Below are 23519 nucleotides of genomic sequence, written 5' to 3'. Positions count from 1 at the left end.
ATCGGCCGATTTTTTTTTGTTGTGATTTTAAAATTTTTTTTGCTTTCTTTTTGTAAATAATCAAAAAAAATAATGTATCCTTATTTTTATTATTTTATTTATTTCTGTATTTATAAAAAAAAAAAATTGGGGGGGGGGGGGTAATAATGACAATTACAACAATACTGAATGAACTTTTATTTTAACTTAATATAATACATAAATAAAATAAATTTTAGTCTCAAATAAATAAGGAACATGTTCAATTTGGTTTAAATAATGTAAAAACAGTGTTAGAGAAGGAAGTAAAAGTGCAATATGTGCCATGTAAAAAAGCTAACGTTTAAGTTCCTTGCTCAGAACATGAGAACATATGAAAGCTGGTGGTTCCTTTTAACATGAATGAGTCTTCAATATTCCCAGTTAAGAAGTTTTAAGTTGTAGTTATTATGGGAATTATAGGACTATTTATCTCTATACCATTTGTATTTTTATATACCTTTGACTATTGGATGTTCTTATAGGCACTCTAGTATTGCCAGCCTAATCTCGGGAGTTGATAGGGCTTGAAGTCATAAACAGTGCTGCGCTTCAAGCATTGCAAAGAGCTGCTGGCAAACGCATGAAAGTACTGTTGAATGAATGCTTATGAGCCTGCTGCTGCCTACCACCGCTCAGTCAGACTGCTCTATCAAATCATAGACTTAATTATAATAAACACACAGAAATACGAGCCTTAGGTCATTAATATGGTCAAATCCGGAAACTATCGTTTCTAAAACAAAACGTTTATTCTTTCAGTGAAATACAGAACCGCTCCGTATTTTATCGAATGGATGGCATCCATAAGTCTAAATATTGCTGTTACATTACACAACCTTCAATGTTATGTCATAATTATGTAAAATTCTGGCAAATTAATTACGGTCTTTGTTAGGAATAAATGGTCTTCACACAGTTTGCAACGAGCCAGGCGGCCCAAACTGCTGCATATACCCGGACTCTGCTTGCACAGACCACGAGAAGTTATTCAATTTCCTTAGTTAATATTGCCTGCTAACATTCATTTCTTTTAACTAAATATGCAGGTTGAAAAAAATATACTTGTGTATTGATTTTAAGAAAGGCATTGATGTTTATGGTTAGGTACGTTGGTGCAACGACAGTCCTTTTTTCGCAAATGTGCTTGTTAAATCATCACCGTTTGGCGAATTAGGCTGTGATTCGATGATAAATTAACAGGCACCGCATTGATTATTTGCAACGCAGGACAAGCTAGTTAAACTAGTTATATCATCAACCATGTGTAGTTAACTAGTGATTATGTGAAGATTGATTGATTTGTTTTTTTTTATATGCTAAGTTTAATGCTAGCTAGCAACTTACCATGGCTCCTTGCTGCACTCGTGGTCAGCCTGCCATGCAGTCTCCTCATGGAGTGCAATGTAATCGGCCATAATTGGCGTCCAAAAATGCCGATTTACCGATTGCTATGAACACTTGAAATCAGCCCTGATTTAATCGGGCAACCACTACTACCTAATACACACTTAAGTAAAGGAATGGAATAAGAATATATACATATAAATGGATGCGCAATGACTGAGCGGCATTGGCAAGATGCAATAGATGGTATAAAATACAGTATATACATGAGATGAGTAATGCAAGATATGTAAACATTATTAAAGTGGCATTATTGAAGTGGCCAATGATTTCAAGTCTCTCTATGTAGGCAGCAGCCTCACTGTGTTAGTGATTGCTGTTTAACAATCTGATGGCCTTGAGATAGAAGCTATTTTTCAGTTAGTCCAAGCTTTGATGCACCTGTACTGACCTCGCCTTCTGGGTGGTAGTGGGGAGAATAGGCAGTGGCTCGGGTGGTTGTTGTCCATGATGATCTTTTTGGCCTTCCTGTGACATTGGGTGCTGTAGGTGTCATAGAGGGCAGGTACTTTGCCCCCGGTTGTGCAGACCGCACCACCCTCTGAAGAGCCCTGCGGTTATGGGCAATGCAGTTGCCGTACCAGGCGTGATGCAGCCCGACAGGATGCTCTCAATTGTGCATCTGTAAGAGTTTGAGAGTTTTAGGTGACAAGCCAAGTTTCTTCAGCCTCCTGAGGTTGAAAAGGCGCTGTTGCGCCTTCTTCACCACACTGTCTGTGTGGGTGGAACATTTCAGTTTGTCAGTGATGTGTACGCTGAGGAACTTAACTTTCCACCTTCTCCACTGCTGTCCTGTCGATGTGGATAGGTTGGTGCTCAGTGAGCACTGTTACCGTCAAGTAGGTTTTGCTAGGGCGTTGCGGATGGGTGTAAGTGTCTGTTTCTGATTCGTGTGTGAAAGAGACACACGCACATCTTTCACACACACAGAGATGATGGAGAGAGATTGAGTAGGGGGATGAATGAACAGGCTGTGTTTGGCACTGCTAGCGTGACCAGAATAGGAATGTTGCAGGCCAGTGTTAGTTGCAGTGTTAGCATTGTGCTAGCTAGTAGTAGGCTCTGAGCAGGCCTGGGGTTAAAAGGGCTTAGAGAGGGGGAGCAGGAGAGCGAGAGAGGGAGCTCCTCCTAGGCAGCGAGCGGTGGCCTCACGTATTTTCCCAGTGTGCCTCTGTCTGTTCTGTCTATCGAAGGGTTAACCCTGGGCAGCTCTCCTCCCCGAAATGGAAGGGGCCATTGAATGGCTCCTTTCCACGGCCAGCAAACACATTGGTTAAGGGTGAGGGCGGATCTGGGTGGGAGCTGTACTCCGGCATGTACTCTTCCTGGGAGATCGGGAATCTGATTGCCAACACACTGCATGCCGTGGTCACAGCATGTACGCAGCAGCACAGAGAGAGGCAAGGGAAGTGTGTTGCATTTTTGTGTGTGTTCTCTGCTCAGTGTGAAGAAAAACGAAGAAAAAGGCTCTGATCGCATAGACGGTAGGCTCCTATGTTGGATAAGGCCATAGGTGTTTCAGATTTCAGTTTTTCTCCCTCGTGTTTTTCACCTCCGTCCTTAGCTTGTCCATCTATCCCTCTTTAATTTCCTTCAGCCAGCCTGCTCCCCAACCTCCACCTTCACCTTCCCACCCCTCAGATTTCACATGATCCCTTCTCCAGCCCCTTCCCTCCTTCCCTCCGCCCCTCTCTCATCACCAACCTCTCTCATTTCAGACAGGCAGTGGGGAGGCCTGCCCCTGCCTCCTCGCTGAGAGGCAGAAGGTCCTTCCTTGTTATTCTGCTGGCAGTAAGCGTATGATGTCCTTACTGTAGTGTCAACCCTCAAAGGCTGGCTGACTGGCTCATTTCAATTCTTCTCCTTTCCCAATTGTTTTTTCCCTCTCAACTATTGAGGAATAGTGAGCTCAGTCGGCATCATCACCCTTCCCAAAAAAGAAAAGGAATGTTTCAGGCCTGTAACGTTTTCCGCTGGGGTGAGCACAGCAGCAGATATTCCAGAATTGTGTGTGTGTGTGTGTGTGTGTGTCGTCTTGCCCTGAGGAGGAAGATGATGACTCCCAACCTGATGTCTGTCTCAATGTGTCCTCACACCATGCTTACAGCGGCTCCAGATAGCCCCACACTGGAACGCACGCACGTATGCACACATACCTCGTTACTTTTTAAACAATAAGGTTGTCACGAGACAACTGTTTGAAAAGAGACCTGGACTTTTTCCTCAGTTTAGGTTTTTACAATGATCTAGCCACAAATGACTGCTAGCTTTTGTATAGAGTCATACTTTCCCTGACATTACCACTGTATTGTATCACTAGAATTAAGCTTATAGTACATTTTTAACCAGGATTTCTGTTTGAAGACATGGGTTAGGCTAATCTGAAAGTGTGCAGATAACCACATGCTATTGTGGTGACTGGACCAGACCCGAGCCACAGGTATTGTTGTGTATCACTTCATTAAAGTAATGGGCATTAGTAGAATAAACAGGAGGGGGATATAGTCAGTCAGGATGAACTTTGTGGAGTAAAGTGGAATGTTGACTGTCTGACTCCCTCGTGAAGAAAACCTTAAGCAAAGGAGCTTTAAGTTGTGTAACTAACAGAGAGCTGAAAGTCCTGCCTCCATGTTTATATATGTGGTAGTTGTGATGCAGGTTGTTTTGACACTGTTTATGGACTGGTTGTGTTGTGTAGTGTCTGAGCCCAGCTGAGGCTGCGCTGGGTTATTTTTACCATGGCCGGGAACCAGGGAGCTCTGACTGTGAACTAGGTTGTTGTTAGAAAGGGGTCATCCCACCAGGCAGGTGCTATATGCAACTGGGAGACAGTGAGAGACACTGTGGTGTGGTGGTTTTATCTGGGCCTCTGTCAAGCCAGACAGCTGGATTTCTCATCTGCAAAACTCTAGCCCTGTCCAGCCCCAACCCCATCCCAGCTCAGACCAGGCCTATACCACTTCCCAGTCCAGCCTAGCTTTGTTCAAGCCAGACCAGCTCTGATGGCCTAGGAGCGTTCCAAATGTATTGTGACTGTTTTAGGCTTATGGTGGGGTGGTACATTATACTTTTCGTCCCCTCTTTCAGGCCCCTCACTTTAATGCTGCTGATCAAATACACACTTCTCATTCAGCTCTCTCCATCCATTGGACTCTCTCATGTAACGTAGGGCCACTGACATGCACTGTTCACTTAAACAGACACACTGTAGTAGTAAACAAACAGACCTGTAAAAAATGGCAGCATTAGTAATAGTTAACAACAGAATGGATGACAGCAGCTTCCTCTCCTCCTCATTCGCCAGTTACTTCCTTCTGTGTTGCTCCCTTCTGTTAGCCCGTGGTGTGGTAACGGTCAGGGTGCGTTTGAGGTTCCCTCCCTCCAGAGGGCACTGGCTAGCAGGCAGGCATGCATACAGAAGCCTGAGGTTTCCACCCCAGAGCCTGGATCGAGAGCCTGGATCCCAGAGTCCAAAACCTCTAACCTCCCTCCTCAGCGCTGCCTCTCATTCTCTCCTCCTTCTCCATTTTTGGGTTTAGTGTTTTGTCCCCACCCCTCCCCCCTCCCACTTCCATTCCGTTGTAAAAGGAGAGTAGAATGCTGTGGTTGTTTTGTGTTGGACCCAGCCAGTTCCTGTGTCTCCAGCTTGCCAAACACGCGGGACAGACACACAGCTTTTATACAGCAGCCTATCAAATCCCCTCACATTGTTCCATCTGGGATGTCTGTCCACGGCGGGCCGCTGTCGGCACGGGGAGCAGGTGACTGCCAGCAGTGCTGCTGGGCCAGCTCCGGTTACCGTTACCGGGAGCCCAGCCTGGCTCCGAGGTGATCCACTCTGGACATTGGGAAGGCTGTCTGGAGAGATCCATGGGGGGTTTCCACCCGGAATAAATTAAATGTAACTGACACAAATTCCACACGTTCGGTTTCTAGCTATTGATGGTTAGAAGAGCTGTATTGTTCCAATAGTAGGAGTGAGATCAGCTGTATGGCTGAGGTAAATACTACATGTCAAAGTTTAACTAACCATACAACACTATGCACAAGTACTACGCTTAACAATTTTCACTGAACATTTTACAAAAACGAATTTAGTGGAAGAATTGTGCAGTTGCCAACTTTGGAATGACAGTAAAATCACCATGTTTTTATGCGATCATGTTATCAAAAAACTTAAATATCTGCTCCGAATTAAGATTCAAAGACGAAGAAATAATTGGATGTCAGCTATTATTGAACTACATTTACACCCGGTAAAGGCATTATGGTAACGGAATTACATAATGAGTCCCTGATCTATACTACACCGAAATGCATAATTATGGATATGAATGTCATTCTCATGTTTCACAAGTTTGGACATCGCAGCGTAAGGCAGTACTGCACAGTAGAGTACAGTAGAATTCAGTATAGTACTGTACAATGTACTGTACTGTACTCTACTCACTGTACTGTATTGTATTTTACTGTAATCTACTGTACTGTGCTACCCAAACTGTTGAAACATACTTCTATGATCGGTTCAGATTTGGTCCAGTCCGGTCCACCTGTGGACGTTATCATCAAGGCCAGGATGGACTGACCAAATTTCAACTACTTTCGACGTCCAGTGTAGGTCGGTGCTCAGTGGGTGACGATGCTGGCCACAATAAATGGAAAGATACGGGGCTCATTCGTTGGTGTCAGTAAGAGTTGGGAGAGGTGACATTAACTGGAGAAAGAGCGTGCAAGGGGGAGGGGTTGTCCAGACAGGCTGTTTTAACACTTGGTTTGACCACCAGACAACAGAAAGACAAAAAACATTTATGAGCTGAACATAACAGTATGCCAGTGGAAGGGAGGACAGTAGCAGGTAACCCAACTGTAGTTTGACTGCTATGATTTCCCATTGTAGCCAATTCAGTTGCAGTAATTCCGTTACAGATTTGTTTATTGTTCCGTTACAGGTTGGTAACGGAATTATGAGTTTGTTTATAAATTATTAAGTGAATCAAACTTTATCAGTAAAATCACTAACTAATTGATCTACCTTTACGTGTTCTGTGAACTTTCATTATCCTCCCTCACGAGGAAGAGAATATAGAAAATCTAGGTGTGTTTTTGGTAACGGAATTACAAGGCACAAGGCAGTATTTCTTAAACTTACAGAAGGCAAACAATTTCTCAAACTAAATCTAGTGTTGATATTAGTTGGCAGCGTTCTTTACGTCAACATTGTGTTTTGATATATTTCTAATACCTTGACTTTTTCAGGAAGACCCATTTATCCAGAAATCAAATCCTTTACTGATGCCAAGTTTCTACGATTGAAAAGGTTATCTATGCCTTCATTTCCCCAAAATATAGACTCTTTGCTTTCATGACACACCCAATTTGGAATGCTCTTATGAACTTCACATGTTGGTGCTCATGGGGCCTTTTCGGTGGAAATACCCATATACAGTTGAAGTCGGAAGTTTACAAACACTTAGGTTGGAGTCATTAAAACTTGTTTTTCAACCACTCCACAAATTTCTTGTTAACAAACTATAGTTTTGCCAAGTTGGTTAGGACATCTACTTTGGGCATGACACAAGTCATTTTTCCAACAATTGTTTACAGACAGATTATTTCACTTATAATTCACTGTGTCACAATTCCAGTGGGTCAAAAGTTTACATACACTAAGTTGACTGTGCCTTTAAACAGCTTGGAAAATTCCAGAAGTGAGTGTATGTAAACTTCTGACCCATTGGGAATGTGATATAAGAAATAAAAGCTGAAATAAATAATTGTCTCTAATATTATTCTGACATTTCACATTCTTAAATTTAAAGTGGTGATCCTAACTGACCTAAAACAGGGAATTTTGACTAGGATTAAATGTCAGGAATTGTGAAAAACTGAGTTTAAAATCTTTTGACGCAGTTTAATCTCCGTTAGTCAGCACCTCTGCAATCATTTGGGTGTGAGTCAACTCATTTGGGGGGATGCTTTTTACTCAGGGAGACCGGGTAATATATTTGATCCCGATGTTAGTAATATCTACAGTCTGAGCCGATTCAAGACTGAATTCAGACAGCCCCCTGTATTGAGGTTGAACCCTAACCATCATCCCTCTCGCCCTCTCTTTCCCTCCTCCACTCATTCTCCCTCCACAGTGTGTCCCTCCACCTGTAAGCATCGGGCCTGTACCCAGCATGGCTACTGCTGCCACGACCAGTGCCTGGGAGGCTGCTTGGAGGCAGGCAACGCCAGCAGCTGTGTGGCCTGCCAGAACCTCCAGCACCAGGACACCTGTGTGGACCGCTGTCCCCAAGGATACTACATCTTCAAGGGCTGGCGCTGCGTCTCTCTCTCCTTCTGCCAGGACCTCCACAACCAGTGCAAGAATGGAAAGAGCAGTGACTGCCATGAGTACGTCATCCACAACAAAGCCTGCATCCCAGAGTGCCCCTCAGGGTACACCACCATCAACTCTACCACGTAAGTCTTAGAACTATAACATGACAGCCATATACCACCATCAACTATACCATGTAAGTCTTAGATCTATAACATGACAGCCGTTTACTAGGGGATTAACGATTCACCAATACGCATCACATGTTTGAGATATGAGTACATCGGTTGGCGGGACTCAAAACCCATCCAAATGTAGAATGCATCGGTCAGGAAATCGGTCCAAACGTTACGAATTGCCAGTTCAAAATGTTTTTGCTCAATTTACTATATCTTCAGCCTCCCGAGTGGCACAGCAGGGTAAGGTGTCACTACAGTCTCCCGGTCACAGCTGGCCGTGACCGGGAGACCCATGAGGTGGCGCACAATTGGACCAGTGTTGTCTGAGTTAGGGGAGGATTTGACTGGCTGGGATTTCCTTGTTCCATCGTGTTCTAGCGACTTCTTGTGGTGGGCCGTGTGCCTGTAAGCTGACTTCGGTCACCAGCTGGACGGTGTTTCCTCCGACATATTGGTGTGGCTGGCTAACGGATTAAGCGAGCAGTGTGTCAAGAAGCAGTGTAGCTTGGCAGGGTCGTGTTTCGGAGGACGCATGGCTCTCGACCTTCGCCTCTCCCGAGTCCGTAGGGGAGTTGCAGCGATGGGACAAGAATGTAACTACCAATTTGGATACCACGAAATTAGGGAGAAAATGGGGTTTTATTATACCTTCCAAAAATACCTGTGGAATAATACTGAGTCCTCTCCTTCAGTGTTGAATTAAGCATGTAATTGTGTTGAGTCATTGGTCTACAAGTCATTTTGCATTCAATATTAGTAGCCTAGTCAAATTGTGCACACTGCGCAGGTTCACACGCTGACCAACGAGAGATAGGCCTATTCCTGACCTGGCACATCTGCGGGTAACCTTCAGCTTTCAAAATGTTTGTAAAATGGGTTGCATAATATTAGGCTTTATTAATTGAGTGGCAACCAACGTAATTTGCTAGGTTATTTTTATCAAATGCCCTGTTGAAAATTGCGTTTTGCCCGGAATAAATGTAGCCTAACTACCCCCGGAGACAACTCTCATCTGGCTATTAGAGGTTGACCGATTAATCGGAATGGCCGATTAATTAGGGCCGATTTCAAGTTTGCATAACAATCAGAAATCAGTATTTTTGGACGCCGATTTGGCAGATTATTATAAAAAAATATATGTATTTTTTACACCTTTATTTAACTAGGCAAGTCAGTTAAGAACACATTCTTATTTTCAATGGCGGCCTAGGAACGGTGGGTTAACTGCCTTGTTCAGGGACAGAACGACAGATTTTTACCTTGTCAGCTCGGGGATTCAATCTTGCAACCTTACGGTTAACTAGTCCAACGCTCTAACCACCTGCTTTACATTGCACTCCACGAGGACCCTGCCTGTTACACGAATGCAGTAAGAAGCCATGGTAAGTTGCTAGCTAGCATTAAACTTATCTTATAAAAAACAATCAATCATAATCACTAGTTGCTCCAACGTGTACATAACCATAAACATCAATGCCTTTCTTAAAATCAATACACAAGTATATATTTTTAAACCTGCATATTTAGTTAATATTGCCTGCTAACATGAATTTCTTTTAACTAGGAAAAATGTGTTACTTCTCTTGCAACAGAGTCAGGGTATATGCAGCAGTTTGGGCCGCCTGGCTCGTTGCGAACTGTGAAGACTATTTCTTCTTAACCTCTTGGGGCTAGGTGGGACGCTAGCGTGCCACCCGTGGTGCACTCCATCAACAGCAGGTGCATTTCAAGAGCGGCAAATTTGAATCCAAATAAATGTCAAAATTCAAATTTTTCAAAAATACAACTATTTTACACCATTTGAAAGATAAACATCTCCTTAATCTAACCACGTTTTACATTTTCAAAAAGGTTTTACGGCGAAAGCATAAATTTAGAGTATGTTAGGACAGTACATTTACAAGAGTTGTGTGTAATGTTTTGTCAAGTCAAAGACAGGGTCACCAAAACCATAAAACCAGCTAAAATGATGCACTAACCTTTTACAATCTCCATCAGATGACACTCCTAGGACATTATGTTAGACAATGCATGCATTTTTAGTTCTATCAAGTTCATATTTATATCCAAAAACAGCGTTTTACTATGGCATTGATGTTGAGGAAATCGTTTCCCTCCAATAACCGGCAGTCAAGTCAGCGTCACAAATTAAATAATTAAAATTAGAAAACATTGGTAAAATATTATATTGTCATTTAAAGAATTATAGATTTACATCTCTTGAACGCAATCAACTTGCCAGATTTAAAAATAACCTTACTGGGAAATCACACTTTGCAATAATCTGAGCACTGCGCCCAGAAAAATACGCGTTGCGATACAGACTAGACGTCATGTTGGGGAGATCTAAAATCGAAAATACTATGTAAATAATCCATTACCTTTGATTCTCTTCATCAGATGTCACTTCCAGGTATCACAGGTCCATAACGAATGTAGTTTTGTTCAAAAAAGCTCATCATTTATGTCCAAAAATCTCCGTCTCGTTAGCACATGATCTAAGCCAGCCGGACTTCTCGTCATGAACGAGGGGAAAAAATATATTTCCGTTCGTTCAAACATGTCAAACGTTGTATAGCATAAATCATTAGGGCCTTTTTTAACCAGAACATGAATAATATTCAAGGTGGACGAATGCATACTCTTTTATAACGTATTGGAACGAGGGTACCCAACATGAACTCGCGCGCCAGGTGTCTAATGGGACATCATCGTTCCATGGCTCTTGTTCGGTCAGATCTCCCTCCAGAAGACTCAAAACACTTTGTAAAGGCTGGTGACATCTAGTGGAAGCAATAGGAAGTGCCAAAATATTCCTAAGCCCCTGTGTTTTTCAATGGGATAGGTTTAAAGTCAATACAACACATCAGGTATCCACTTCCTGTCAGAAAATGTCTCAGGGTTTTGCCTGCCAAATGAGTTCTGTTATACTCACAGACACCATTCAAACAGTTTTAGATACTTTAGAGTGTTTTCTATCCATATATAATAAGTATATGCATATTCTAGTTACTGGGTAGGATTAGTAACCAGATTAAATCGGGTACATTTTTTTTATCCAGACGTGCAAATGCTGCCCCCTAGCCCCAACAGGTTAACAAAGACAGCCAACTTCGCCAAACGGGGGATGATTTAACAAAGCGCATTTGCGAAAAAAGCACAATCGTTGGACGACTGTACCTAACCATAAACATCAATGCCTTTCTTAAAATCAATACACAGAAGTATATATTTTTAAACCTGCATATTTTGCTAAAAGAAATCCAGGTTAGCAGGCAATATTAACCAGGTGAAATTGTGTCACTTCTCTTGCATTCATTTCACGCAGAGTCAGGGTATATGCAACAGTTTGGGCCACCTGGCTCGTTGCGAACTAATTTGCCAGAATTTTACGTAATTATGACATAACATTGAAGGTTGTGCAATGTAACAGGAATATTTAGACTTAGGGATGCCACCCGTTAGATAAAATACGGAACGGTTCCGTATTTCACTGAAAGGAAAAACGTTTTGTTTTCGAGATGATAGTTTCCGGATTCGACCATATTAATGACCTAAGGCTCGTATTTCTGTGTGTTTATTATATTATAATTAAGTCTTATGATTTGATAGAGCAGTCTGACTGAGCAGTGGTAGGCAGCAGCAGGCTCGTAAGCATTCATTCAAACAGCACTTTTTTGCGTTTTGCCAGCAGCTCTTCGCTGTGCTTCAAGCATTGCGCTGTTTATGACTTCAAGCCTATCAACTCCCAAGATTAGGCTGGTTTAACCGATGTGAAATGGCTGGCTAGTTAGCGGGGTGCGCGCTAATAGCGTTTCAAACGTCACTCGCTCTGAGACTTGGAGTAGTTGTTCCCCTTGCTCTGCATGGGTAACGCTGCTTCGAGGGTGGCTGTTGTCGATGTGTTCCTGGTTCGAGCCCAGGTAGGAGCGAGGAGAGGGACGGAAGCTATACTGTTACACTGGCAATACTAAAGTGCCTATAAGAACATCCAATAGTCAAAGGTATATGAAATACAAATCGTATAGAGAGAAATAGTCCTATAATAACTACAACCTAAAACTTCTTACCTGGGAATATTGAAGACTCGTGTTAAAAGGAACCACCAGCTTTCATATGTTCTCATGTTCTGAGCAAGGAACTTAGCTTTCTTACATGGCACATATTGCACTTTTACTTTCTTCTCCAACACTTTGTTTTTGCATTATTTAAACCAAATTGAACATGTTTCATTATTTATTTGAGGCTAAATTGATTTTATTGATGTATTATACACTACTCAAAAAAATAAAGGGAACACTTAAAGAACACAATGTAACTCCAAGTCAATCACACTTCTGTGAAATCAAACTGTCCACTTAGGAAGCAACACTGATTGACAATACATTTCACATGCTGTTGTGCAAATGGAATAGACAACAGGTGGAAATTATAGGCAATTAGCAAGACACCCCCAATAAAGGAGTGGTTCTGCAGGTGGGGACCACAGACCACTTCTCAGTTCCTATGCTTCCTGGCTGATGTTTTGGTCACTTTTGAATGCTGGCGGTGCTTTCACTCTAGTGGTAGCATGAGACGGAGTCTACAACCCACACAAGTGGCTCAGGTAGTGCAGCTCATCCAGGATGGCACATCAATGCGAGCTGTGGCAAGAAGGTTTGCTGTGTCTGTCAGCGTAGTGTCCCGAGCATGGAGGCGCTACCAGGAGACAGGCCAGTACATCAGGAGACGTGGAGGAGGCCGTAGGAGGGCAACAACCCAGCAGCAGGACCGCTACCTCCGCCTTTGTGCAAGGAGGAGCACTGCCAGAGCCCTGCAAAATGACCTCCAGCAGGCCACAAATGTGCAGGTGTCTGCTCAAACGGTCAGAAACAGACTCCATGAGGGTGGTATGAGGGCTCGACGTCAACAGGTGGGGGTTGTGCTTACAGCCCAACACCGTGCAAGACTTTTGGCATTTACCAGAGAACACCAAGATTGGCAAATTTGCCACTGGCGCCCTGTGCTCTTCACAGATGAAAGCAGGTTCACACTGAGCACGTGACAGACGTGACAGAGTCTGGAGACGCTGTGGAGAACGTTCTGCTGCCTGCAACATCCTCCAGCATGACCGGTTTGGCGGTGGGTCAGTCATGGTGTGGGGTGGCATTTCTTTGGGGGGCCGCACAGCCCTCCATGTGCTCGCCAGAGGTAGCCTGACTGCCATTAGGTACCGAGATGAGATCCTCAGACCCCTTGTGAGACCATATGCTGGTGCGGTTGGCCCTGGGTTCCTCCTAATGCAAGACAATGCTAGACCTCATGTGGCTGGAGTGTGTCAGCAGTTCCTGCAAGAGGAAGGCATTGATGCTATGGACTGGCCCGCCCGTTCCCCAGACCTGAATCCAATTGAGCACATCTGGGACATCATGTCTCGCTCCATGGAGGCCACACACACTACTGAGCCTCATTTTGACTTGTTTTAAGGACATTACATCAAAGTTGGATCAGCCTGTAGTTTAATTTTGAGTGTGACTCCAAATCCAGACCTCCATGGGTTGATAAATTGGATTTCCATTGATTATTCTTGTGTGATTTTGTTGTCAGCACATTCAACTATGTAAAGAAGATTATTTCATTCATTCAGATCTAGGATGTGTTATTTTAGTGTTCTCTTAATTTTTTTGAGCAGTATATTAAGTTAAAATAAGTGTTCATTCAGTGTTGTAATTGTCATTATTACAAATAAATAAATAAAAATCTGCCGATTAATCGGCATCGGTGTTTTTGGGCCCTCCAATAATCGGCATCAGTATCGGCGTTGAAAAATCATAATCGGTCGACCTCTACTGGCTATACATTCAATTTCATTTCGATTGTTCAGGTTCAACATCAGCAATAGTTTTGGTAGTTTTGCTTGAAACAATCAGTTGTCATTTTTAGATATACCGGGTAAAGTATATAATTTCATAATGAGGACAGTCACTTTTGCTACCCACACAGCATGGCCAAAGCAGGAGACCTTGAAGAAGAGAAGCTCACTCCAAGTCATAAAAACTTCCAAACGGTCTAAACCATTCGATTATGAGACAGGGGTGAAATACAAAGTTTTTCATATATTCATAGGCAATGTCATAGCAAATTTGTAAAGATAAATATTGATACATTTCTATAACATATACACAGGGAGTCAGGAAGCGGGTGCAGAAGATGAGTTTAATAAGAAACATGAAGATAATCAGGACAGGGCATCGGCTTTGATGTTCTTTGAACCTGGGCGATATGACAAGGTGAATTCGAATCTAGTGAAGAATAGGGCCCACCTTGCTTGGTGCCGATTCAGCCCTCGCTGTCCGTATGTACTCCAGGTTTCCGATGGTCGGTGAGGATGAGAAATGCTTCCTTGGCGCCCTCCAGCAAGTCTCCCCACTCTTCTAATGCCAACTTCACTGCCAAGAGCTCCCGGTCACCGACGTCATAGTCCCTTTCTGCAGGAGACCGTATTTTGTATTTTTTGTAGTATGCACATGGATACAATTTCTGTGGGTTACCTTGACGTTGGGACAGGTCAGCCCACATGCCCACTTCTGAAGCGTCCACCTCCACCACGAAGGGCAGCGTAGAATCTGGATTTTCTGCAACGGGCAGAGGTGAAATGCCCCTTCAGTATACGGAAGGTGTTATCGGCTGCAGGACTCCACACCAACTTATGGTTACCACCCTTGAGGTGAGAGGCGATGGAGCTGAAGTTCCTAATGAAGCAACGGTAGGAGTTGGCAAACCCCAAAAATCGTTGTAACCCCTTTATGGTGGTTGTGACTGGCCATGACCTGACTGCATTGACCTTCCTCTCCTCCATCATCACTCCCTGTGGACTGATCTGGTATCCTAAGAAGTAGACAGCGACCTGATGGAACTGGCACTTCTCCGCTTTCACGTTCAGGTGATTCTCCAGGAGGCGTTCTAGGACTACTGTGACGTGGGCGATGTGATCCTCCAAGGTGGCCGAGTAGACCAGGATGTCGTCGATCTACACGACCACCTGGCGCCCGAACATGTCCCGGAACACCTCGTTAATGAATACCTAGAACACCAACAAAGCATTGGCTAATCCATAAGGCATAACCAAGTACTCGTAGTAACCAGACACCATGCTGAATGCGGTTTCCATTCATCCCCCTCCCGGATGTGGATCAGATTGTAGGCAATCCGCAGGCGCAATTTGGTAAAAAAAACAAAATAAAACGGGCCCAGCGTAGCTGTTAGATCTCGGCCGGCACCAACGGGAGAGGGTAGCGGTACTTATTGGTGATGGAATTGATCCCTCTGTAATAGATGCACGGGCGTAGACCTCCGTCCTTCTTGGCCACAAAGAACAGTCCTGCCGACGTAGGAGATGAAACCCTGTTGGAGAGCCTCCCGGATGTACTCCTCCATAACCTTTGTTTCAGCCACCGACAGAGGGTAGATGCGGAGGCGCAGAGCCTGCAAGCAGGTCGATGTTACGGTCCCAGGGGCGATGAGGGAGACGGGTAGCGTGGGTCTTGGAGAAAACCTCCCGGAGATCCTGTATACCTCCGGGATGTTGGGCTGGAGGGCAACCACAGGACTCTCAACTGACATGGAACCACAGGGGAAAGGAAAGCAGGTAATTCAGATGCCCAGTCTGTGATTTTCATCCTCAATCATGAGATGTTGGGGTCATGACATTGAAGCCACGGGAGGCTGAGGATGACTTTGTGTACTGGTGCATTGATAATGACAAAGGGAAGGCTTTTTTGATGGATGGATTCCACTGTGAGGATGAGTAGTTCTGTGATGTGCGTTATTGTGCCGGATCCTAATGGTCGACTATCCAGTACTTGGAACGGGAGAGGAGAGTGGGTATGAGGTGATGTTCAGGGAGGAAGCGAGGGCCTGGTTTATGAAAATCCCTGTGGCGCCGGAGTCCACTAGAGCTGTAGAAACTACACGAGGGACAGCCAGCCAGTGAAATGGAAACCAGAAAGTGATGATGGAATACTCAAGCCTACACCGGGAGACGGATGATCATGGGGCCCACCCCTCTGCTCTCGTGGACTCCGGGTTGGAATGCACCGGACACTGCTGAAGCTGGTGCCCCTCCTGAACACAATAGGAACAGAGCCCCAGCTTTTTCTGGTGATGCTGCGGGGAGCTGTGTGGCCCCTACCTCCATGGGTTCAGGCTCTGTTTCAGGACGACCATTGGAGGAAGGCGAGAGACGAGGGGGTGCCAGCACTCTCGAAGGTTCTCCAGACGGATGGCCATCGCTATGAGCGCATCCACGGAAAGTATGTCTTCTGGACTTCTTCGCGCAGTCCTCTTCGGAATAAGGTGCGGAGCGCCAGCACATTCCGTCGGCTGGAGGCTGCCACAGTCCGGAAGTTGAGGACGTACTCCGTAGCGGTCTTGGCACCCTGCCGGAGTTGTAGTCACTCATCTCCCTCTGCCCTCATGTGGATAATCGAAGACCGCCCTGAACAGAGCCATGAACCTTTCATAGAAACCCAGCTCCTCCTCTCTTCTCTCCAAGACGGCCGTAGCCCACTCCAAAGGCTGTCTGGTCAGAAAGGAAGTGACCGTTGCAACTTTGGACCTCTCGGTGGATGGGGTTCCTGTCTGATGGGTGAAATAGAGAGAGCACTGGAGTAGGAAGCCAGTCCCGTCCTATTTGTTCGGGAGGGACAATCGGGCATCACTGACCTGGGCAGACTGCTGGATGGGCTGGGGGACTGGCTCTCTGGGACGACTCGTGGTAGAGAATCCACCGCTAGTTGGAGATTAATCCTCTAAGGTGTTGTCGAGGTGGTGGAGAATGCAGAGGACCTTATCCATTACTGTACCCAGTTGAGCCAGCTGGTCGTGGTGTTGACAGAGTAGGTGTTCCTGTTTGTTGACCATCTGAGTGATATCCTTAACTTCTGCAGCTTCCATATATTGAGAGGCAGTATTCTGTAACATATACGCAGGGAGTCAGGAAGCAGGTGCAGAAGGTGAGTTTAATAATAAGGAACATGCAGATAATCAAAACAGGAGTAGTGTACTCCTGATTCCTGCTTACAATCTAAAATTAAGGCAGGAAGCACCAGTGACTAGATCAATAAAAAGTGGTCAGATGAAGCAGATGCTAAGCTACAAGACTGTTTTGCTAGCACAGACTGGAATATGTTCCGGGATTCCTCCGATGGCATTGAGGAGTACGCCACATCAGTCATTGCCTTCATCAATAAGTGCATCTGACGTCATCCCCACAGTGACCTTACGTACATACCCCAACCAGAAGCCATGGATTACAGGCAACATCCCCACTGAGCTAAAAGGTAGTGCTGCCGCTTTCAAGGAGAGGGACTCTAACCCGGAAGCTTATAAGAAATCCTGCTATGCCCTCGGACGAACCATCAACCTACCAGACAAGCTAAACTCCTTCTATGCTCGCTTCGAGGCAAATAACACTGAAACATGCATGAGAGCACCAGCTGTTCCGGAAGACTGTGATTACGCTCTCCGTATCCGATGTGGGTAACTTCTTAGGGCTCAAATCCCGTTATCGGGATTGATTTGACAACAGCCAGTGAAAGTGCAGGGCGCCAAATTCAAACAACAGAAATCTCATAATTAAAATTCCTCAAACATACTGGATCCTGAACATCCTGACAGGCTGCCCCCAGGTGGTAAGGGTAGGTAACAACACATTCGCCACGCTGATCCTCAACACGGACCCCTCATGGGTGCGTGCTCAGTTCCCTCCTGTATTCCCTGTTCCTGCACGGCCAGGCACGACTCCAACACCATCATTAAGTTTGCCAATGACACAACAGTGATAGGCCTGATCACCGACAACACTGCGAAAGCCTACAGGGAGGAGGTCTGAGACCTGGCTGTGTGGTGCCAGGACAACAACCTCTCCCTCAACGTGATCAAGACAAAGGAGATGATTGTGGACTACAGGAAAAAGAAGACCGAGCATGCCCTCATTCTCATCGACGGGGCTGCAGTGGAGCAGGTTGAGAGTTTCAAGTTCCTTGGTGTCCACTTCACCAACAAACTTTCATGGTCCATGCACACCAAGACAATCGTGACGAGGGCACAACAAAACCTATTCCCCCTCAGGAGACTGAAAAGATTTGGCATGCGTCCTCAGATCCTCAAAAGGTTCTACAGCTGCACCATCGAGAGCATCCTGACTGGTTGCATCCCTGCCTGGTATGGCAACTGCTCGTGCCTCCAACCGCAAGACACTACAAAGGGTAGTGCGAACGGCCCAGTACATCACTGGGGCCAAGCTTCCTGCCATCCAGGACCTCAATACCAGGCGATGTCAGCCACCCTAGTCATTGCCCCCCCCCCCCCCCCCCACCCACCCCCCCCACCCCCCCAACTGATAGTGGAATGTTAGATTACCAGTTTCCCTTGTCACTCTGCTCACGTGCATATATAAATTTTTACACAGTCACACACACACACACACACACACACACACAGTCACAGGCAGATCCAGCTCAGGAGCTCCATCAACAACAGATTTTAATTGGAAAATTAAATGAATGGAAAATGAATGTGTTTATGCAACAAATGTTAGTGTATCCAACCGAATCACATCCATTTTTTTTTTTTAACTAAATGTATCGTTCCTGTACCGGAGATCAATGTACTGTATCTAGATACATATCGAATCGTCTTGAAAGGCAAAGATGCACATCCCACCATATACCACCATCAACTCTACCATGTAAGTCATGACAGCCATATACCATCAACATGACAGCCATATACCATCATTAGCTCTCAAACTCTAGGCGGCATTCTGCCTTCTTCCTATAGTTTTCAGCTGTTTGCTTCACCCATGAGTGGCTCATGTGAACTACAATCCCGATGCTGTGTTTTAACGTTTAGCAACGTCAATAATAATCGCTTACGATACGGCTTTCGAAACATATGGCCCTTATCTTTCATCAGCGAGAAAGAGTCCTTCAAATAAAAAAAGCGCTGTAGGATGACTTCGTCCAATGACTCCAATAACTCTTGTGTGTAATGGAACTGAGAGTCATGATTAAGGGCTGATACCACCATCAATTCTACCATGCAAGTCTTAGATCTATAACATGACAGCCATATATCACCATCACCATCATATACCACCATGTACGCGTCTGCAGTGATGTCACACCAGGTGCCATAGTGGACACAGATGTACAGTGACAGTCGAAACACCATAACAAACATGGCAGGATCACAGCGGCACTCTGAAGTGCGTTGAGTCATCATGATTCTACGTTGAGTAGTCTTTAATGTAGATACACCACCATCAACTCCGCTACTTCAATCTGAAGTCAGTGCACCACTGTCAACTCTTCCATACGTGTCACCTCCATCACATGCGTCAGCAACCAGCGATGTCAGCAGACACTACAGCACTCACTGAACCCATACTGTGTACTATACACCTCTACCCGTAACATGGCCCACAGTCTGCTTACAGTCCGCTTGCGTTAGACTTAGTCATTTGGTTAACATAGTCTGTTTATGTGGGTCAAATCTGTTTAGGTGTTTTTTGGGCAACTCTTGTTTTGGCCACATTAGTCACGCCGACTGGGTGACACTACTGTCATTTTCCAGCATGTATAGTTAACCGTTAAAGTCCTGGCTGACCTCACAGCAGAGTTGAGATTAATATGACAATAGAGGAGGAGGGTAAAACATCACGTCTCACTGTCATATGTGTCCCCTGACCTGGCTAGGACGTAAACAGTCTCCACTCTACAAAAACTCCTTACACACACACACACACACACACACACACTCCTTTCACACAGACACACACACTCAGAGTGATAACACCGACCGTGTGCCGTGCTCCTCTGTGTCCCCAAAGACTTTTCCCTGTGTGGCTCTGAGTGAGTGTCACCTGATGATGCTTTCACAGTAAACAGGAGGCTCTGGAACAGGAAGGGCACAGCGCCTCTGTTGGGTTTCATTAGTTTGCTTCCCAAAAGGCACCCTATTCCCTATGTAGTACACTTCTTTTGTCCAGGGCCCATAGGGTAGTGCACTAGCTTATATAGGGAATAGGGTGCCATTTGTGACACCAATCAAATTGTATTTGTCATTTGCGCCGAATACAACAGGTCCTTGCCATGAAATGCTTACTTATAATCCCTTAACCAACAATGCAGTTTTAAGAAAATATTTTGTAAATAACTTTAGTTTAAAACAATGAAATAAAAAAAAAAGTAACACAATAAAATAACAATGAGGCTATATATAGGGGGAACTGGTACATTGCCAATGTGCGGGGGTACAGGTTAGTTGAGGTAATTTGTACATGTAGGTAAGTGTAAAGTGACTATGCATAGATGATAAACAGCGAGTAGCAGCAGTGTAAATACAAAGGATGGGGGGGGGGGTGTCAATGCAAATAGTCCAGGTTGGCATTTGATTAATTCTTCAGCAGTCTTATGGCTTGGGGGTAGAAGCTGTTAAGGAGCCTTTTGGACCTAGACTTGGCACTCTGGTAACACTTGCCGTGCGGTAGCAGAGAGAACAGTCTATGACTTGGGTGACTGGAGTCTGACAATTTTTGGGGCTTTCCTCTGACACCACCTAGTATATAGGTCCTGGATGGCAGGAAGCTTGGCCCCAGTGATGTACTGGGCTGTATGCACTACTGTTAAAGGAATTCCTGCTTGAGGGTAATGATTAAATAATTCTATAAAGCCTGTCGAATAAGTAACTAAAGGGTTGAGCATAGGTCTCATGAGATTGACTAGGATAGGAGAGGAATGGAGGTCTGTGTGTTTAAGTAAACATCAAGAACTGTTAAACTGTGGTTGACCTGACCTAGCTTGAACCCTCTAGGTTTCCCTAATCTCAGAGATATGAAACTGTCGGCTGGGTAAGAATTTACGGTGTTGAGAGTTTTGGGGAAGAACAATTAAATTCCCTTAGTGTTAGTGTGTAATGTGTGTGCGTAAATGAGGAGCCTGGTATATAATAGATGTTTTGTGTATGAACTGCAGAACGTTCTCTGAATAAACTGTACAGACCTTTTGCAGAAAGCTGAGTCCTTGCCTAATTATTATTATTAACCCAGTGTCTTACAAACCTTGGGGATTAGTCGAGGCTTATTGATTGGTAATTATTAGCATTGGGATTCGAAAATTCCCGTAACTACCCTCTGTAGTGCCATGCCAGGCAGTGATGCAACCGGTCAGGATGCTCTCGATGGTGCGGGTGTAGAACTTTTTGAGGATCTGGGTACCCATACCAAATCTTTTCAGCCTCCTGCGAGTGGGAAAGGTGTTGTCGTGCCCTCTTCACGACTTTGTTGGCGTGTTAGGACCATGATAGTTCATTGGTGATATGGATACCAAGGAGCTTGAAACTCTCGACACGCTCCACTACAGCCCCGTCGATGTGAATGGGGGCGTGTTCACCCTCCTTTTCCTGTAGGCCACGATCATCTCCTTTGTCTTGCTCACGTTGAGGGAGAGGTTGTTGTCCTGGCACCACACTGCCAGGTCTCTGGCCTCCTCCCTATAGGCTGTCTCATCGTTGTTGTGATCAGGCCTACAGTCTTGGACATTTGGCTTCATTTGGATAGTTTAGACCGTTAAGTCTAAGGAAGAGACTGGTTTAGCAGAGATGAGACATACCCCCTCCCAAAGCCACACGCTGGCCCATGATTCATGGTGTTTGTGTGTTTATCATATCATTTAGTGTGTTCTGTAGGGAAGGCAGCAAGCAGGTCGACAGGCCACTGTGGACTGAACGTGTTGCTGAAGGTATTAGGCAGTGTCTCCAGTGTGAGTTGCGCTGTGTTGCTTTATCCAGAGGACAGTGTCTGAGTGTTGGGCTAGTCTGGGGAAATACCCATCATCCAGATAGGGAGAGGTAGAAATAGATGTATTTCGGAGGCAAACATAGGCAAACACCACATACACAAACACACACACTTACTGGAAGTCATGGAGTGTACACACTCTCATACTGAATACCCACCTGCTGCATTCCTTCACTTTTTTTTTCTCTCTTTTTACTTTATTTTTCTCATTTGAGCAGGTAGACCCTGTTTCTCCTCTCATTAGTTCATTACTCTTTATTATACTCTTAACTACCTGAGGGAGCAATATAGGGCTACTTAAATTCCCTCCTGACTGTTTACTCACTGCTGAAGGATTTTCCTCAGCATCCAGCCAACTAATAGAGATGACTTAAAGGAGAGAACTCCCTAAACTGATTGTTGGTCTGTACAGTAGGGAGCCGTTTGTTTGCTGACTGCACAGTGTGTTATAGGGACTACCCCACCGACTGACAGATGTCATTTTTGCCCGTTTCTACATGTAGAATTGGTTTGCACTCAGTTTGCAAATTACGTCTGGCACTCTGTTCAGAGGTGCTAAGTACTCTCAGCCGGCAGACGCTTAACAATCCTACTGGTCTGCCCGTGCCTTAAGGCTATGAGGAACATTGCTTAAAGAAGAGAGATTCACAGTGTTCCGAGGGCCATTTCTTAAAGTCGCGTAGTACAATACGTGTGTAAAGCGATTCACACACACGTCATCCAGTATGACGGGAAGGACGTTGCTAGATGATCCGTTTCATTCAGCAGGCGTTGCGACATCGGGGACTGTTGTAGTCCTTCGCTGCTGGGCCGAGTGAGGGAGCATCTGTAACCAGACTCTCAAATCACCCTCCCAGACACACAGACAGGGCTGTGACCAGGACGCAGCAGCGAAGGACTCCCAATTGTCCCTGATGTCACAACGGCTGCAGAAAGAAATGGATCATTAAGGAACTTCCTTCCCATCATACTGGATGGATTGTGTGTGTGTGTGTGGTGTGTGTGAGAGAATCTCACCAGGAGCAAAAGAGAATTTGTTTTGAATCTGAGACCGTTTTATAACATCTGAGTTGTTTGGATTCAAAATCTAAGTTGTTGACCAATGGTATTACTTTAAAGTTAACCTGTTAGGGCTAGGGGGCAGTATTGACACGGCTGGATAAAAAAACATACCCGATTTAATCTGGTTACCACTCCTACCCAGTAACTAGAATATGCATATACTTATTACATATGGATAGAAAACACCCTAAATTTTCTAAAACTGTTTGAATGGTGTCTGTGAGTATAACAGAACTCATTTGGCAGGCAAAACCCTGAGACATTTTCTGACAGGAAGTGGATACCTGATGTGTTGTATTGCCTTTAAACCTATCCCATTGAAAAACACAGGGGCTGAGGAATATTTTGGCACTTCCTATTGCTTCCACTAGATGTCACCAGCCTTTACAAAGTGTTTTGAGTCTTCTGGAGGGAGATCTGACCGAACAAGAGCCATGGAACGATGATGTCCCATTAGACACCTGGCGCGCGAGTTCATGTTGGGTACCCTTGTTCCAATACGTTATAAAAGAGTATGCATTCGTCCACCTTGAATATTATTCATGTTCTGGTTAAAAAAGGCCCTAATGATTTATGCTATACAACGTTTGACATGTTTGAACGAACGTAAATATATTTTTTCCCCTCGTTCATGACGAGAAGTCCGGCTGGCTTAGATCATGTGCTAACAAGACGGAGATTTTTGGAC

The 23519-nt window shown here is 44.8% G+C and overlaps 1 protein-coding gene across 1 annotated transcript in view; it reads left to right on the top strand.

Annotated features, from left to right (window-relative positions):
* LOC106583950 (insulin receptor) overlaps positions 1 to 23519 on the top strand; it is a 160701-nt gene that overhangs the window by 99664 nt on the left and 37518 nt on the right. The window contains exon 3 of the mRNA XM_014168658.3: positions 7569 to 7893. Within this exon, the coding sequence (XP_014024133.1) occupies positions 7569 to 7893 (325 nt within the window). The remainder of the gene's footprint in view (positions 1 to 7568; positions 7894 to 23519) is intronic.

The sequence above is a fragment of the Salmo salar genome, chromosome 23 (assembly GCF_965601325.2).
Source record: "Salmo salar chromosome 23, fSalSal1, whole genome shotgun sequence".
Taxonomy (NCBI): Eukaryota; Metazoa; Chordata; class Actinopteri; order Salmoniformes; family Salmonidae; genus Salmo; species Salmo salar.
The sequence above is the reverse complement of the archived record's forward strand: the minus strand, read 5'-3'. Positions and strand labels throughout refer to the sequence as shown.